The sequence below is a fragment of the Lissotriton helveticus genome, chromosome 10 (genome assembly GCF_964261635.1).
Source record: "Lissotriton helveticus chromosome 10, aLisHel1.1, whole genome shotgun sequence".
Taxonomy (NCBI): Eukaryota; Metazoa; Chordata; class Amphibia; order Caudata; family Salamandridae; genus Lissotriton; species Lissotriton helveticus.
The window spans coordinates 937814336-937831513 of record NC_136071.1 but is presented as its reverse complement, the minus strand read 5'-3'; the positions used below and the strand labels follow the sequence as shown (position 1 = coordinate 937831513).

At 44.0% G+C, this 17178-nt stretch overlaps 1 protein-coding gene across 3 annotated transcripts in view; it reads right to left on the bottom strand.

The window, feature by feature from the left end:
* Nucleotides 1-14597, bottom strand: part of OLAH (oleoyl-ACP hydrolase) — a 247455-nt gene extending 232858 nt beyond the window's left edge. The window contains exon 1 of one of the 3 annotated variants that reach the window (XM_078663601.1): nucleotides 14478-14597. Coding sequence is in view for 1 of the 3 variants with exons in the window: in XM_078663599.1 (XP_078519725.1) it covers nucleotides 13912-13937 (26 nt within the window). In the remaining 2 variants the exon portion in view is untranslated. Of the gene's footprint in view, nucleotides 1-13911; nucleotides 13953-14413 lie in introns of those variants that run through there. The other 2 variants (XM_078663600.1, XM_078663599.1) reach the window with 2 other exon arrangements.
* Between the last annotated feature and the right edge of the window lie 2581 nt (nucleotides 14598-17178).

Genomic DNA, 17178 nt, shown 5'->3' with positions numbered 1-17178 from the left:
CCCAACTGGATTATGAGATAACGTGATCACCAGTTGGGTATCATCTGCATACGAGACAATATCCACCCCATAGGACTCCACTAGTCTTGCAAGGGGCTCCATATATAAATTAAACAACGTAGGGCTTAATATGGAGCCCTGCGGGACCCCCTGTCTAAGAGATCTTGGTCTGGATTTATATGGGGGGCAGTGAACTTGAAATTTCCTGTCCGCCAGAAAGGAGCTCATCCAGTCGTGGGCTTGGCCCACTACTCCCATCTCACTGAGGCGTGCGAGAAGACCCGAGTGCGACACGGTGTCAAAAGCCGCACTCAGGTCCAATAAGATCAACGCTGCAGTGTGACCATCATCAGCTTTACGGCGGAGCAATTCGGTGGAAAAGAGGAGAGCAGTTTCCGTGGAATACTTCGCCCTAAAGCCAGATTGGGAGGGATGGAGAAGAGAATTATCCTCCACAAAGCTGACCAGTTGGTTATTCACCAATTTCTCAACTACCTTAGCACAAAAAGGCAGAAGGGATATGGGACGAAAGTTGTCCAACTGAGTCATGCTCAAATATATTTTCTTTTTAATCGGCACAACCTGGGCCAACTTCCATTCCTCAAGCACCCGGCTTTCACGAAATGATAAAGCGGCCAGATTACCAATGTGGTCACACAGGAGCTGAAGATGATTTTTGAGAATCTTAGTAGGGGCCACATCTATTGGAGATCCAGATTGGATGTCTGAAATAATCTTCAACAATTCTTCCTGCGGGGGAACCCTGAATTCCTCAAGGGTGCAGCTCACCCTGGGTCCTTCACAGACGGCCATAACAGGGGTATCGGATGGTATACTTTGTAGAAAGGACTCATATATTTTTTCCACCTTGCATACAAAATAATCCGCTATATTTTCGCATGTCTCTGCGGTGGGAGGGTCTTGAGGCATAATCGCCGAGAGGGAGGTGAGCTCCTAGTATATAAGAGAGAGCTCTCTAGATGAATTACCAGAGTTCTCAATCCGCTCTTTGATATGATTCCTCTTAGCCTTTCTGATCGATTTATGGTATGCTCTAAGGCCGTTCCTGTAAGATTCTTTATCAGCCAAGCGTAATTTTTTCGCCATTGGCGCTCAAGAGCCTTACAACTGGCCTTAGCAGCACACAGCTCCTCATTATACCATGGGGTATATGCACTATAAATGGATTTAACACAAGGACAACACATGTTCTGTGGTACACCTCATATTACTTCTGGAAGTAGGTTACAAGAGGTTTAAGATTTTTTTATGAGCAAAGGTTCTAGGTTTCTGTGACTTTGGGAGGGGTTAGGCGTAGGTGGTGGATGTTTAAGGTATTAGTTAACGTGCAAAGTGTGAAAAGGCAACACTCTTGGTGAAAGCATCAAGAACCAAAGCAGGTCTAGTAATAGTTATAGCCACTGGTTGCATCGCTCAATCTGCTAGAATCTGCTTAGGTTATGTGCTGGGTTACTAAGCCCATAAATACCAGAATACAAGAACCACTGCTCATATATCAGACTGCAACCTAGGCCTTAAATCTGCACGGCCAAAATTAAGTTTGGTAATTGTACTATTCCTGGTAATTAGCGCTAAAAGTCTGAAGATAACACAGACCTGCTCCTAAGTTAGGAATCCGGTTAATTAGCTAAGTACAATCTTATGGCTTTTACCAGACCTCACACTGAATAGATAGTACTTTTGCCCATTTACAAACGTGAACTGCTATTAAAAGCAGAACTGTCAATTAAGTACAGGTACATGAAACTACTATACTCACAAAGAAAAAGGGTCCTCACTCGGCCATAGATCAGTGGAATTTTGCAGAGAAAAACAAAACAAACACACAGGCATACATCTTACGTTTGGTTTATTCTTCAATTTGAGAATATGCTGAATGTGTCTTAAAAACACATCCCAGAGCACTTTCTATAGATACACATACCCTAATTAAAAACTTGCAGGATAATTTCTTGTTTAACAAACTGAAACCAGTTCCCATCACCGAGTCACCTTAGTGTGAATGGGACACATTATTACAAACTTGCTAAAACAACGTTTCCCCACAACAACTATATTTTCTGTGAGAAATTCTAGTGACAGGACCTTACAAGCTATCAAAAAACTCTATAATTTTCCAGATATTTGTTTTATTGTTTTTCAGTTTTTTTCCATAATCGATAAGTAGAGGTAATCAGTTCAAATAACCTTGAACTTTGTCATTGATATTAAAATTAAATCTTTTTGTCCACACTTTTTGCAAATTAACACTTTAAATCAAAATTACTTTATTTGTAGGAGGTCATTTAGGTCGACTCTACTTAGGCGTCTGCAGTCGCTCCCCAGTTTACTGTGATGCTGGGCTTTTCAATCGCACTCAATTGCATAAGGAGGATTTCTTCAGGAATGGGTCCTAAAACAGCTTTCAACAATGTAAGTCTTTAACGAGTGGCATTCTGTCACAATCTAGTGCTTTTGTAGCAAAAAGATTGTTGAGTTGTCAGTAGCAGGAGCCACAAATACTCTGATACGCATAAATGACCTTCAGGCTCACCATCCAATGGCGATCCCTCATATATGTGGACCAGCATGTGATTTCAGAGAGCATCCTATCAGAAACAAGATTTCCCCTAGGCATTCCAAAGGGGACGACTTCCACTGATTGGCAAAACTGCATGGTGAACTCTTTGAAGGTTGATGCATAATTTGGTGCATCTAACACGTGCATAGCCCTGGTTTTACTCGACATATTTAGCCATTAATGTTCTTCTGTTGATCCTTAAGCAGCATTAATTCCACCCATAGAATAAAAACAGGCTTTGGCAAAGCCAACCATCTGACATTGACTGCAGATTCTTTTTTGGCAACGTTCGTTACTTATTACAACAAGCATTGGCATAGCCAATAGGTCTCGCATTTGGGACCTTATAAGTGTTTAGCCATGCAACAGTTGGTGTTGTTGCACCAAGGATATTCTGCTGCATAACCAAATACTTATGCAGTCCAAAAAGCAAGACCTATTGGCTTTGCCAACGCTTGTTCTCTCTTGGTAACACTTTTACTGATGTCATTGAAATTAGTTTTTGATGTATATGAACATATGATATTGTTCTTTGTACTACTCTATTTTAAATCTATCAATAAATGCTCCAAATAAAAACAGAAACACATTACAGAGTTGTCTGATGAAGACCCCACTGTAGCAGTCAGAAATTGGCTAAGATAAGGAATGTAATACACTGCATCTCCAAATGCCTAGCACTGGCTCGAACCCTGCTTCTAGCAGGAAAACGTCCCTCTAGAGTGCCACCACAGAACCAATGTCACGAGAAGCAGTGTGGCACAGGACTCAAGCTCTGCACCACTGACGATGCCTTCCTTGTCAAATACTAGTCTAGGATTGCCTGTATTCCCATTTGGAGAGGACCAGGGCCGGTGGTTTGGGCTGGAGTGTTCCTATTGGAGCAGGAAGAAGGCTGATCTACCTACATATAGCCGGGTTCTATCTAGTGTGATATAGTGAGTGAGAAAGGATGGGCAGAAATGCGGCTGAGAGCAATTCAAGCTTTCCTTCCTTCTGTTTGTTGTATTACACAATCAGACACAGGCAAGGAAAGTGGCCTCTGTTGGGAGCCAAGGAGCAAGCCTCGTCAAGGTCAAATACACACAAAATCCAAAAATACACTACAGTGTTTCTGACAGGCAGATGGATCGCACACTCTGTCTCTGTAAGGTGCCTACGCGCCCCAGAAGGAGGGTTGGGAGCAGTGAAAGCGCGGCTATTAGGATTAATTAGGAGCAGCACGGGCAGTTAAGAGGTGGAGAATGAAGCCTCTGCCTGTCTCGTGCCAACAAAACGCGCTAGTGGCAGGTTCTTGCCCGGGCACATCTGTAGACGAGGCAACAGAATAAACTACGTTTGTGAAGTGGTGAACACAGGGAGAAACATAAACATAAACAAACATAAACATAAACATGCCAGGGAGAACATCCAAAAGGGAAAAACTAGAAATAAATATGTAAAACCAATAATAGACACAGGAGGTTGGCGGATCTCGAAAGAGAATGCGGTTTCTTTGATCCTACTAAATTATTCCCCCCTATTATTAAAGCTGGCACAGGGAGAGGTGCTGCCAACCCAGCAAGCACAAATATTCCACCTACTGAAATACATGCAGCGCCCCAGCTGCGGGGCATGGCAGCCCAAGGCCAGGGAGAGCCATGCAGAGCTCCCTTAACACCGGGAAATGTCACCGAACTGCACAAGCTGGGTCCGGGAGGCGAGAGAGCGGCTGCAAGAGGGCATGGTGAGAATATAGGGACGTGGGAGAGGGACAAGAGGTGGCGCAAAGGACAAAGGCAAGAAGAGAAAGCAAAGGAGGAACAGGGCAAATGGAAACTGCAGAATAGGAAATAGGGCAGAAAGGAGGGTAAACAAGCATTGGTGTGAAAGTGAAAGTAATTGCGGCTGTAAGGGTGCCCGCAAGATGGCATCTGTGCTCTTAAGCGCGCGCCCTCGTGCGTAACCACTCGCTGATGGCTGAGAAAGCCCTTCAAAAAGCCAGTTACTAAATGTCACGCTGACTGCGCATGCGCGCTGCGTCAGTGAGACCTAAAAACTATTAAAGCTTTACAAAAATCTTTGACAGGGGACTGCCAATGGGGCCAGACGTATGAGGCTATAGCTCCAGCGCCCGACCCTGCAGCGTCTCCTTTCTGTTGCATCCCAGCCGAGAAAACGACAGCGTAAAACCAGCTGTGGTGGTTCCACACCTCGAAGAAGAGGTCACTGGTGGACTGAGTCCATGAGCGGGGCTGCACAGCGCGTAACAATGAGACGCTGGTGACCAGTGAACTAGGCCAGATGGTGGACGCTGCTGGGTGTAAGAGACTTCAGCAAACCGGGTCAGAGAGACGAGCTAGGGTGGCCTCGCCCCCGAGATGCGATTGCCACCACCAAAACCCACCAGAGCCTTGCAGTGGACCTAGTCTGTGGGGGGCCAAGGAGCATGCCGGCCAAATTGTGTCACTGGCCCACACAGGACAAGATGGCTGCCGGCCCGTGTGTATGCGAACTGGGCACCTGATGGAGACATATTGTGGTGGCCCAGGCCCTTGAAAAGGATTGCCGGCGCTGCAGCCCTTCAGAGCGCTGATGCAGCCATGATCTGGTAGGGACAACGAGTAGAGGCTGACAGAGCAGCGGGAAAAGCACTCCAAGAGAGGTCACTATTCATATACATCCAACAATATGCACTTATAATCCAGATTAAGCTACTTCTTGGTGCCACGCCCTCAGCTTGGTAGATTCAGGGGCCCCATTCTCCTGCCAAGGGGTTTATCTGACCACTTGCCAGTGATTAGGCATACCTGGATGATTAGACTGGGGACACGGGGTGAGTGGAAACTTAACCCATGGTAGCTGTCTGACTAGAACTCCAGAAGACTGTTATTGGAACACAGGGTTTTTTTCCAAAGAGAACGCCAGCTTTGTGGATTTGAAGGCAGACCTCTGGAGGCATACAAAACAGTTATGCAAGGCCAGAAGATCACACACGTGGATGGAAGAAGAGGGAAAGGGATAGGAGTACAAAGATTTGGAAACAAAACTGTCCCTCTTGGAGAGGAATACCTGGACTCTCCATCCTCAGGAGAGGCCCAAAGGGTGGAGGGGATTCGGGAGGAACAGAGGTCTGTGCTATATAAAGAAGCGAGGGCCCACATCCGAGCTAAGCAAAGAAAATATTATGAGGTGAGCAACAAGGCACCAAGACGGGGAAGCTCCTAGCATGGATAGCAAAAAAGGAGGGGAAAAGATGGATTCCTCCCATTCAAACTGGGTCGCAGAAGATGGTGGAAACTCCAATCGAAATTGCATCAGGGTTTGCCGAGCACCAGAAGGCTGTTTATAATCTTTACGTTAGACCGCTGGCTGCGGTGGTCAAACGCTGGGGCCTGACAATGGTCTCCTATGCGGATGATATGCAGCTGGCGGTCACGTTGAGTGGGGACTCTAATGTGGAGGCCCTTATGTTTCGCGAGGGCATATGTGCCGTGGCAAATTGGATGAATCAGATCTGTCTCCAATTAAATACTAAAAAAACAGAGGTCATGGTGCTGGGAAAACAGGCCGGGCTGTGGAACGATAACTGGTGGACGCAGGAATTGGGGACGACTCCCTCACCTGTAATTGAGATAAGAAATCTTGGGGTCTGGTTGGACCCGGCGCTTAGTTTTACGTGCCATACCAAGAGAGTGGCAGGCTCTTGTTATGGCGTCATCAGAGGACTTAGGCCAATACTTAAGTTCTTTGATGCTTCCACCAGACAGCTGGTGGTTCAGGCGTCGGTCCTGTCTAGGTTGGACTATGCCAGCGCACTTTTGGCCGGGATCAACCAGGCAGAACTCACCCGATTACAGCGAGTGCAGAACACCGCCGCTAGAGTGGTGGTGGGACTGCCTAAACGATGCTCTGTCTCTAAGACTCTGCGCTCCTTACACTGGCTCCCTATGAGCCAGAGGATCAAATTTAAGGTACTCTGTCTGGCTTTTAAAATCCTTAAAGGCATGGCCCCACAAATTCTGACCAACCTTCTAAGTCCGTACGTACCTCTGCGACCCCTGAGATCCCTGGGTATGCACTTGTCTACGGTCCCTCGTTTTAAACTTAGCAGAATGGGCGTACGCTCTTTTCGAGTGGTGGCCGCAAAGTTATGGAACTCCCTTCCTGCTGAGCTTCGGGCGATGGATAACCTTCTGTAGTTTAGGCGAGCAATAAAAACTTTTCTGTTTCTCTAAATCCGCTTGACGGAGCACGCTCCTTTTAGATGATGTGTTGTGTTTTACCTTCTCAAGGCGCCAGGACGCCCCTTTGCTGGGGCAGCTGTGCGCGGTACAAAAAACAATTAACATAACATAACATAACAAAGCAATTTAGTGTCGGGCGGGCGGAGTTGGATGGGTTTAAAAGCTGACATCCCAACACCACGACAAGGACCAAAGAGTATTCAGGCTCTGGAGGCAAAGATCACGGAATCAGAAACTGCAGAAGCACTGATGCAGATAAAGGGAGCCAGATCATGCAGATGTTTCAGTATACATACAAAGGACATTCTTTTGATGTTCATGGTTGAATGGCTTGTGGGGAAATCAACTCTCACCCGATGCCATTGTCTGTTACATTGTATATTACTTACCGTTGACAAACCTGTGAGACCCAGAAAGCTATCGTTCACATGAAGTGCTTGGTAAAGAATGCAGGAGTAACGAAATGTATTTTGTGACAACACACGTAAACTAATCACATGATGGACTGACCAGTGGAATTACACCACGTCATTAAGGTGTCATAAGCACTGTAAAAGAAGAAACCCCAAAAGAAGGGAACACCATACCTTTTTCCCTTCTGACAAGGCATCGTATTATTTTTCTTTGGGACAACGCATTGTTTCATTTCCTTTCCTTGGTAGAGGACGGAACTCTTTCCCAATGATTTTACTATCATCCTTTAAATCCTATCTTGGACTGCCTTTTTGCTAATCCTGCTGCATTCATGCCGTCGACCTGGAATACTTCTTTGGCGAACTAATTGATTTTTGTTACATATTTTTATTTTTTGCCAATGCTTATGGACTAGCCCTTAGAGGACTTTAAATTTGATACTTTTACCCCTTTGCTTTGAACCTTAAATAGGAATTAACTATCCTTCTTACTTTAATGGTAATAGAAACCTGCAATCTCATTTCTGATGTGTATTTTAAAACATCCTCTTTGGATATGCACTTCTGACTAAATGTGTTGTCTAATACTACATGTTTTAATATTCTTGATTGAGATGGTTAAAAATTGCTTATTTGTATCAACTTTGGAACTTTAATACTATAACTAACTAGCTAAATTTCCTGAGTCTATTATTGTCCTGATATTCTTTATTTTAAACTTTAGTGAATTACTTTCTAAATCTGAATGTGTTGTAGGGAAAAATGTGTGAATCTTTTCAGAATATCAAGTTCTACTACTACTATTCTGTCGCAGTAGCAGAGCTTTTAGTTTATATTATTCTGTTTAAGCTTAATTTCTTAAGGAAATTAGTTCTCCTCACTGCAATACTTTACTTGTACTGTATAGTCCTGAGAGTAGTGTATTTGAACCTTATTTCAAACTTGTGACTTAGTCACAAATCAAGGGTCCTCATTCATTGGCTAACTCCCACCCCTCCTATCCGCAGAGAAAGATCCATCAGAGGACCATTCGCGTCTGTGGTGAAGGTAATACTGTAATCCATCTAGCTGCAGGGGGCCCAGTACGGTTAGAGAGATAGATGAGTGAGTTGAAAGTTAATCTTGAAATATTTATACCCCTTTCGCTTGATCAACTGTGTCATGGGTGAAGGTGGTTCAAGGAAGGCGGCTGGAAAGAAGTGGAGACTGCAACAACATTGTTTGCTACATCTTAAATAAAGGAGATCCTGTTTTATTTGCCTACACCTTCGAGTATTTTTTCATCATTGGTGAATCCAGTGTGTTTTGGCAGCAGACAGTACAGGATGTTTGTTCGGGAAATGAGGTTCAAATTAAAATCTGACCATAAACCTTTAGTAAGGCTAAAATCTTACTGCAGGGTTAGCCAAGAAAGCTGCCAAGCTAAAAGCGTTCAGTTTTAAAGTGGAATATGTTCCAGGAGCACGGAATGTACATGCTAATTTTATGTCTAGATTGCCCAGACATGATGCAGTAGAAGCTGATAGGATAACACGGTTTGTTTAGATGCAAGCCAATTTCTCATTGAAACTAGAGTTTTGGTAGAAGAACAAGCCCACCAACTACAGAAACAAGTTTTGTGGCCATCTTACCTTCCATTACTTTAAGTTTATCGCCATCTTTGAGTGTTTTAAAGGAACAAGTTGACTGGTTATATTCCTAACTACAGCCTGTTGCACAGGTGCAGGGGTGGCATGGGGAGCAAAAGAACAATGGATTTAACCCAGCTCCGTTGACTGGGGGTCAATGTATGATTTATTCAACATTCCGTCCATCATTTGTTTGTGTAGTACTTTTCACTCTAAGTGGGACGGGTATGCCCAGACGTGGGTCCGCTGCTCACTGTGCCACTGGATTCAAGCTAGCCTAGCTGCTGAAAGGTAACACCCAGCAACCTGTCCCAGGATGCTTGTTTCTGGTACAGGGAGGACCTGGCTTGGCAGTTCGGTCTGGACTGTTCCCATGAGGCACTGGGTCAACACTGATTTGCATATGGCTGGGTCTAAACTGGGATCGCAGGGTGAGCAAAAGAACGAAGGATTTAACCCTGATCACTTGACTGGGGGTGAATGTATGATTTATTCAGCATTCCGGCCATCATTTGTTTGCGTAGCACATGTTGCATGGTGACAGGCACATCTACATTCACAAAATGTTTTCAGTTACTGCAGCTGGTCACACTGGTGTTTGGACTATTTCAACAGCCTGTTATACAGTGACAGGCACATCTTCATCACAACTTGGTGACAAGCAACTCAGTGACTGGCACATCATTCGTTATATATTGCCTGGACATTAATCCATCAACCTTTCTGCATTTATGTTTATAACTTATTGTGTTTTTAAAATGCCTTCACCTCTATATTTTCTACAGAACCCCAGGTAAATTGTACTTAGCCTGGTAAGGTTGGTATGAAGTATTCATGCTAGACGTAGATGTGCTAGAGGGAGAAGACTACTCAGCCACAGTGAAACCTGCTTTACTCAAACACTGTCTTGGGGGGGGGGGGCTACTTTAAAATAATTTAAGAACGTACCTCCTTTAGACAAAAATTCCGCAAAAGATACGGGTGTGCTTGAGTTTGCTATCAAGCACTTTAAGGTATGGAAGAAGCATAAATGTTGTTATGGAGCGCTAGAAATTTTATTCAAGGACTCAATTAGAATCTGAATCCATTGAAGAGCATCTTGCAGTGTTGAGGGCCTTGATGATTCTTGCGATTTTGACAGTATCAATTATGAACAGGTTTTTGGAGCTCAAATCCTTCAAAATGTAAAAGTAAGAAAATACAGAAAAGACTATGGTTTTGTTCTGACTTAACACTTGGTGCGGCTATGACTATTGCCAAGGAAATAAAGAATTCAGAGAAATGTGTTCACAAAATTATGAACAGAGTAGGAAATCTGAGAAAGGAGAAGACCACTCAACAGGATGAAACCTAGAGGAAAGTGAAGAGGTGGGATTTCTTGGGCTACCGTTGAGGTAACCTACACCATTTAGGGAATTTCAAGAAATGTCCTGCACTGGACAGAATCTGCAGTAAATGCAAGAGAAATTGACCTTTTTCCAAGTTTTGCAAATCTGGCACATATGGGAAAGTTAAAGTGCAGGAGATGATGATGAATCTTTAGGTAGTTATGGGTGTAAATGACCATAGAATAAAAAAACGACTTTCTTCAACCATCATTAAAATGGATGGGCTTGATGTTCTCATGATGGTGAACTTGTGAGCCTGGTACACCATTATCAGTTGAGAGTTGTTTTGGACGTTCTGGCAGAATAGGGAGTTATTACAAATTGATTTATATCCAGGAGGATACACTGGACACAAAAAAGAAGAGGAGTTTATTTTGGGCCTCATTAGAATTTAATTGGCAGAGCTCAAAGGTCTAGGTTTTGTAGCGGACAAAGGCAGACAAAAGCGAATCCATGCTTGGTTGGCCTCACCAAGAAGATTTAGGTATTAGATTGGATTCAGGAGCCAATCCACCAGATTATGAAGTTTCAGAGAGCAACTAGGGCAATAATAATTTGGAGTTTGTGTAGGAGATGAGAATAGAGTTTCCTGATGTATTTAGCGATGTGTTGGGTAAATAAAAAATAAAAACATTTTAAACTTAGAATTATTCTTAAGGAAGGGTCAATATATGTATGACATAGGGTCAGAAATGTCCCAATTAGTTACAGACGTAAACTCAAGGAAATGCTGCATGATTTGTGTGACAACTATATAATTGAGCTCATTGAATCATTCCCATGGGTTTCTCTGGTGATTAGTTCATTAAAATCGCAAGGAGAACTTCATTTGTGCATGACTTAAGAAGTTTAAATGAGGCCATTTGAGTTGATCAACATCCGCTTCCCAATATACATGAACTACTCAAAACATTAGCTGACCACCTTAAGACTATTTATGAAGCTACTGCACCGGTCTCTAAAGAACAGTTGTCTTATTTGTTAGGACTCACTGAGTTTTCTGCGAAGTTTATTCAGAATTATGCTAAAAAGGTGGAACCCTTGAGGAAATTGTTTAAAAATGCAACATTTGAGTGAGATGATGAGAAAAACAAGGCATATTCTATGTTAAAAGGGGAATTGTTGAACAACGATTTTTGAAGACGCTTGTGGTAGGGAAGGAGTGTGTAATTTGTATTGAAGTGTAGGTCTTGGCGCTGTGTTGATGCAGATTGATGACAACACTGAGGGCCAGATGTAGGAGCCCTAATACCGGTCGGAAACGGCCGATTTTGGCCGTTTCCGAACGGTATTAGGGTTTTCAGATGTAGGGCATGCATTTACAGAATCGGTATTTTACCGATTCTGTAATTACCGATTCGGTAAAATTACCGAATCGGTAAATACAGACTCTGTAAAATACCGATTCTGTAAATGCAGATGTAGCTGGCACATGTCAGAGTGCCACAGGGCTTTAAGAATCGGTATTTTACCACTCAATCCAATTGGGTGGTAAAATACCGAATCCAGGTGTGCATGCACATGTGTGCATGCACACCTGTGCCATGTTACACACAGACATGCCCTTAGGGCATGTCTGTGTGCCACATGGCGCACATGCCTATTTTTGGGGTGCCAGAGGGTGTCAAAGTGACACCCCCTGCACCCTTGCTGAAATCGGTATTTACGAATCTGTAAATGCCGATTCGGTAATGCCCATTGATTCCTATGGGCTTCAATGCCCATAGGAATCAATGGGCATTACCGATTCGGTATTTACAGAATCGGTAAATACCGAATCTTAACGATTCGGTATTTACCGAATCTTAAATACCTACATCTCCCCTCCTCTTTTTTACCACTTCTTAAATACCGATTCGGTATGAATCGGTATTTAAGAAGTGGTAAAAAAGATTTACCTACATCGGGCCCTGAGTGCGTAGCGGCGTATGGTTTAAGGACATTGTCAGAGACTGATCGGAGTTATTCGATCATTGAAAGGGAGCTGCACGCGTGTGTTTGGGCAGCAGACCAGTACAGAATGTCTGTTTGGAGAATGAGGTTCAAATTAAGAACTGATCATAAACCTTTAGTTCACATTCTTTCTCCAGGGGGAGGCAGGAATCTTACTGCAAGGTTGGCCAGGTTGGCTTCCAAGCTACAAGTTTTCAGTTTTAAAGTAGAATATGTTCTGGGAGCACGGAATATACCTGCGGGCGATGATAGTGATGATAGTATTTCCAGATGTGTGTGTGTCAGAGTATGTAATGTTCATGGGGTGCTGGAGTGCGAGGCTGTAATATTACGGTGTCATGGGTGAAGGTGGTTCGAGGAAGGCGGTTAAAAAGAAGCTGAGACAGTAACAGTGTAGTTTGCTGTATCTTAATTGAAAATCCTGTTTTATTTACCTGCACCTTTGAGTATAATTTAATCATTGGCGAAATCCATCAGTTACAAATAGCCAATTTAATGATACTCAGTTTATCAAAATTTGAAAGATGTAAGACTGATTCTGCCTTGCATGGATTCAAATCGCTGCGAATAAGAGGCAAGCTTTTATGTGCTGAGCCATCTTGCCTTCTTCCTAAAGAAGGTGCTTGATAATCTACTCCTAATGATAGAATGTACAAGAAAGGACAGAGAAGCACCAACACAACACCTGCTACTCAACTCAAAGTTTTAGCTTCTAATTCACTTTCACAAATGATGTTAATCTTTAACTTTTCTAAGGCCAGTACTATAGCATTTTGACCAGGTGGCCACTGATTTTGGAATTTCTGGCCATTAAGGCTAACACAGCACAGTCCTTCTTATGTAAGGCAGCTGAGACCTTGTTGAATTCAAACATTGTAGCAAACTTTCTGTAAATATCTCAATATTCTCAAAAGGGCTTTCACGCAGTAATATAGGCATGAAAGTTGTGGGCATACTGGAAACCAAAAAGCAATCTCATGACACCTGCCAAACTATCCACCAGGGTCCCACCTGTCTATGCTGCCTTTTGATGGCCCTTGATGGCAAAGTACTTTCAATTTGTGTTTGTTCTCTATCGATTAGTTGAGGCACAGTGACAGCCATTGAGCCATCAGCATAAAGATGGACATTCGTTGCTCAAGATCAGTCTTAATATCACTGGCTATACAGCCACCTGATTGCAAGTCGACAAATGCCAAAAATGTACATGGAAATATGACTTGGTAAGCATCAAATCTATGGAACAATACCCCCAAAGAGATTGGGTCTCCATTCCTGTATTTTAGAAATGAGGCGAGGGGCGCCTCATGCAAAGTCTATAAATGCAGGAGCTTTTGCTAGACTCCCTGGGCAATCAGACGAGATCCCCCTTCCACACTACACACACTGCTCAATCAATCCTTATCCTGTACTACTATGTTCAGTGCTCGATTGCCTGCCAACTAGATTAGCACGTGTACGTCCAAATAGACAAATGCATGTATCTGTAGGTGGCAAAGCCCTTTGTGGACCTGAACATGACAAGTGCGTGGCTGGAGAGATTTTTGTCAAAAGAAGCCACCTGCGTAGGATGCCACCATATTCAAAATGGCCAAGGGCATGTTTAACTGTAACGTATATTATAACTGACAAACAAAGCACACTCAATTTGGATAAATAAAATGCAGAGAATTGTAAGAACATTCAATAGATTTGTCAATTATTTTTCTAGATCAATAATACCTCCAAGGGCTTCGCTGGCATAGCATTAGAGAAGGAAGGCTGGAAAATTGCACATCAGCGGCGCAGAAACCTGAGAATCATTGCAAAAAGGCATTTGGCTGGTATACAATCTGTCTTGTTTAGCAGCGAGGATGGCAGAGCCCTTAATTATTTTTTCCTTTAATAAACGTGGACGTAGAAATTGAAGTCCGAGTGCCATGTCTCTGTGTGGATTTTGTACATTTTAAGCAGTTTGATTTGGTTAAACACAAAGTAGACTCATTAAGATGGAGAACTGAAAACGTGTATGCCTGTAATCCACCTTCAGGTAACGCTAAAACAGCTTGGCTGTGGTGTAGGGTGCTGCACCAGTGCTCCATATAAAATAACACTGCTCCATGGAGACCACAGAGCGCTGGAGGAGGAATGCTATGCACACTATGGAGGCGAGCATTTCTTTTTTAAATAAGCACAAGGATACGAACTTTAAAGCAGAAGCCAAAGAAAAACTGTGAAGGAGTACTTGCTAGTTCTTGTGAAACAGCACTTCGTAAACGTCAGGCTTTGAAGTACTGAACATCAATGACCTAGTGGATGAGATCAAGCACGAAGCGGGAGCATCGCCCAGCTCTCTCGGAGCACCGGGAGACGACAGCTTCAGGCGCACAGCTCCTGTAATAGGCAGGACAAGCGATATAGTTTATTGACCTGAAGAAAAGGCTTCACTTCCTGCAACAGTGACGCCAGTACAGACCAGGTGGCTCACGGCACCACAGCGCGCCTCAGCTGTCACTCTGGCACCGAGCAGCACAGTTGCCGCTGATCAACAGGGGCTTGCGGGAGGAGCCAGGGTGGGCATGCGGGAGGAGCTAGGGTGACCAACTGGCATTGGTGCAAATTCAGGACGGTGATTGTAAAAATTCAGGACAAAGGGTCGAAATTCAGGACACAAATTCAGGACAGGAGGTCAAAATTCAGGACAAAACTACAGGACAATTGGATATGTTTTACAGACACATCAGAGGTCGCGCAATACTATAGAAGTAAGCCCAGCCATATCCAAACATATTCAACAATTTGCAAACCTATCCATCATGTATCCTTTCATCTATTATTTCACTCACCCATCCCCTCATCCATCCTTTCACTCATCCATCCATTATCCATCCATCCACCCTTTCATCCTATCCATCTGTACACTCATCCATCCACTCTTCTACCCATCCATCCATTCACTCATCCATCCAGCCATTTACCCTTTCACCCATCCAGCCATCCTTTCACTTACTCATCCATCCACCCAGTCACTCATCCTTCCACCTTTCCACTCTATCAGTCATCCATCCATCCTCCCTTTCTCTCTCCATCGACCCTTTCACTTAGCAATCCTTCCTTCCATCTATCCACCCACCCATCCATCTACTAATCCACTCATGAATCCATCCATTGACCCTATCACTCATCCATCCTTACTCTCATCCATTTATCCTTTCACTCCTTCACTCATCTATTCATCATTTTGTCCATCTACCCTCCCTTTCACTCACTCATCCATCCTTACATCCACCCTTTCACTCATTCGTCCATCCATTCACCCTTGCATTTATAAATTCATCAATCCATCTATCATTTCACTTATCCACCCACTCACTCATCATCCAACTTTTCACTCATCTATCCTTTCACTCATCCATCCACCCTTTTACCCATCCAGCTACCCTTCCACCCATACATCCAGCCATTTACCTTTTCTCTCTTCCATCCTTCCACTCACTCATCAATCCATCCATCCTCTCTCATTATCCATCTATTCAATCTTTCATTCATTCATTCACACTTTCACTAATTCATTTAGCCATCCACTCATATAAATTTTGAGCGGAGCCTTTTTGACAAGAGGCCCATCAAGAACTTCACCCTCACTGCATGAGCCACTCCAGGACTGGGACAGAAGCCACCCAGGGCAGGGACAGGATCCACCACAGGAGGGGGACAGGATCCATCACGGGGCGGGGCAGGAGCCATCACAGGAGGGGGAACAGGATCCACCAGAGTGGGCACAGGGGTGGGTATGCAGTATTCTAGTATAATCTTGGCCTCTTCCAGGGTGGGGTAGGGGTCCTCCTCACCCCTTCCTGGACAAGACAAGGAGAAGACAGGCTCTGTTTCCAAAAAGTTAGTTGCACCCCCCCACTGTGATGTACAGTACTTACAGGAGATGCTCCAAGAGAACTGATTTAACTGATTGTCCTCCATACTTTGTTAATCAGTGTGGGTGCGATTGTGTCATTTCTTAATTTTATTACATTAAGACTGCATGTTAGAAGAACCCAGGTTTGTTTAAAATGTAGTGACAGTATTTAAGCTCTGTGAAGCCAACCAGTGCTGTGCAGTGTAATCAGGGCCGGTTCTAGTATTTTTGGGGCCCTGGGCAGAAATGGAATGTGTGAAGCCCTCCTTAATCGCAGAGACATGAGGCACTCAGGGCTGTTTGCATCTGAATAGATGCCCCTGCTCCTGAAGCTGCCGCCCCTCCCTCTCCGTCCCCTTCAAGCGCCTCTTTACAGCTCATCAAGGGCTGAAGGTGTGAGGGTTGCCATCCCGCTGTGCCTCTCCAATGCTGCTAGGCGTCTGGGCTTTGCATAGGAGTCAAGAATGGAGGTGGGTGGGAGCTGCCGGCTTAAGGGAGGTGCGACAGGTGCCCGGGGTTAAAATTACGGACAAATGGCGTCCGTTAAAGAATCCTTCACAGACAACGGACAGACGGCCGAAATTACGGACTGTCCGTGAAATTTACGGACGGTTGGTCACCCTAGGAGGAGCCGTTTCTAGGTGTTTTGCCGCCCTAGGCGAGATTTGAAAAATTGCGCCCCCTCTCTTTTATTACCATCACTCTCTCCCCCTGTCATCCAGACTAGAGAGGCACGGACAACTTAAAAGTGACCCTCTACACCCTGATGAGGAAGAACTAATCCTTAACTAAGGTATTAACTCTGCAAGTTTGTTTGTGATAATTATTCCTGGAAATCGTTGTTTCTTGCTTTATCACATTGAGCAGGTTAAATCCAAACGCTGGGGGGTTGTGCAACAAGTAAAGGATGTATTACACTGTATTTTTGCGCTACCGTTTTGTTTTGTGACACACTCACGATCTGATTAGCTTATAATGAGCCACATTTTACAGACCTTTGTAGATGCATAACAGCTAATTCTGCACGACTGGTTTAAGATGATTTCACAGACCTTGGCAGATGAATGAAACTGCTTTCTGCACGATAGGTTTAGTTT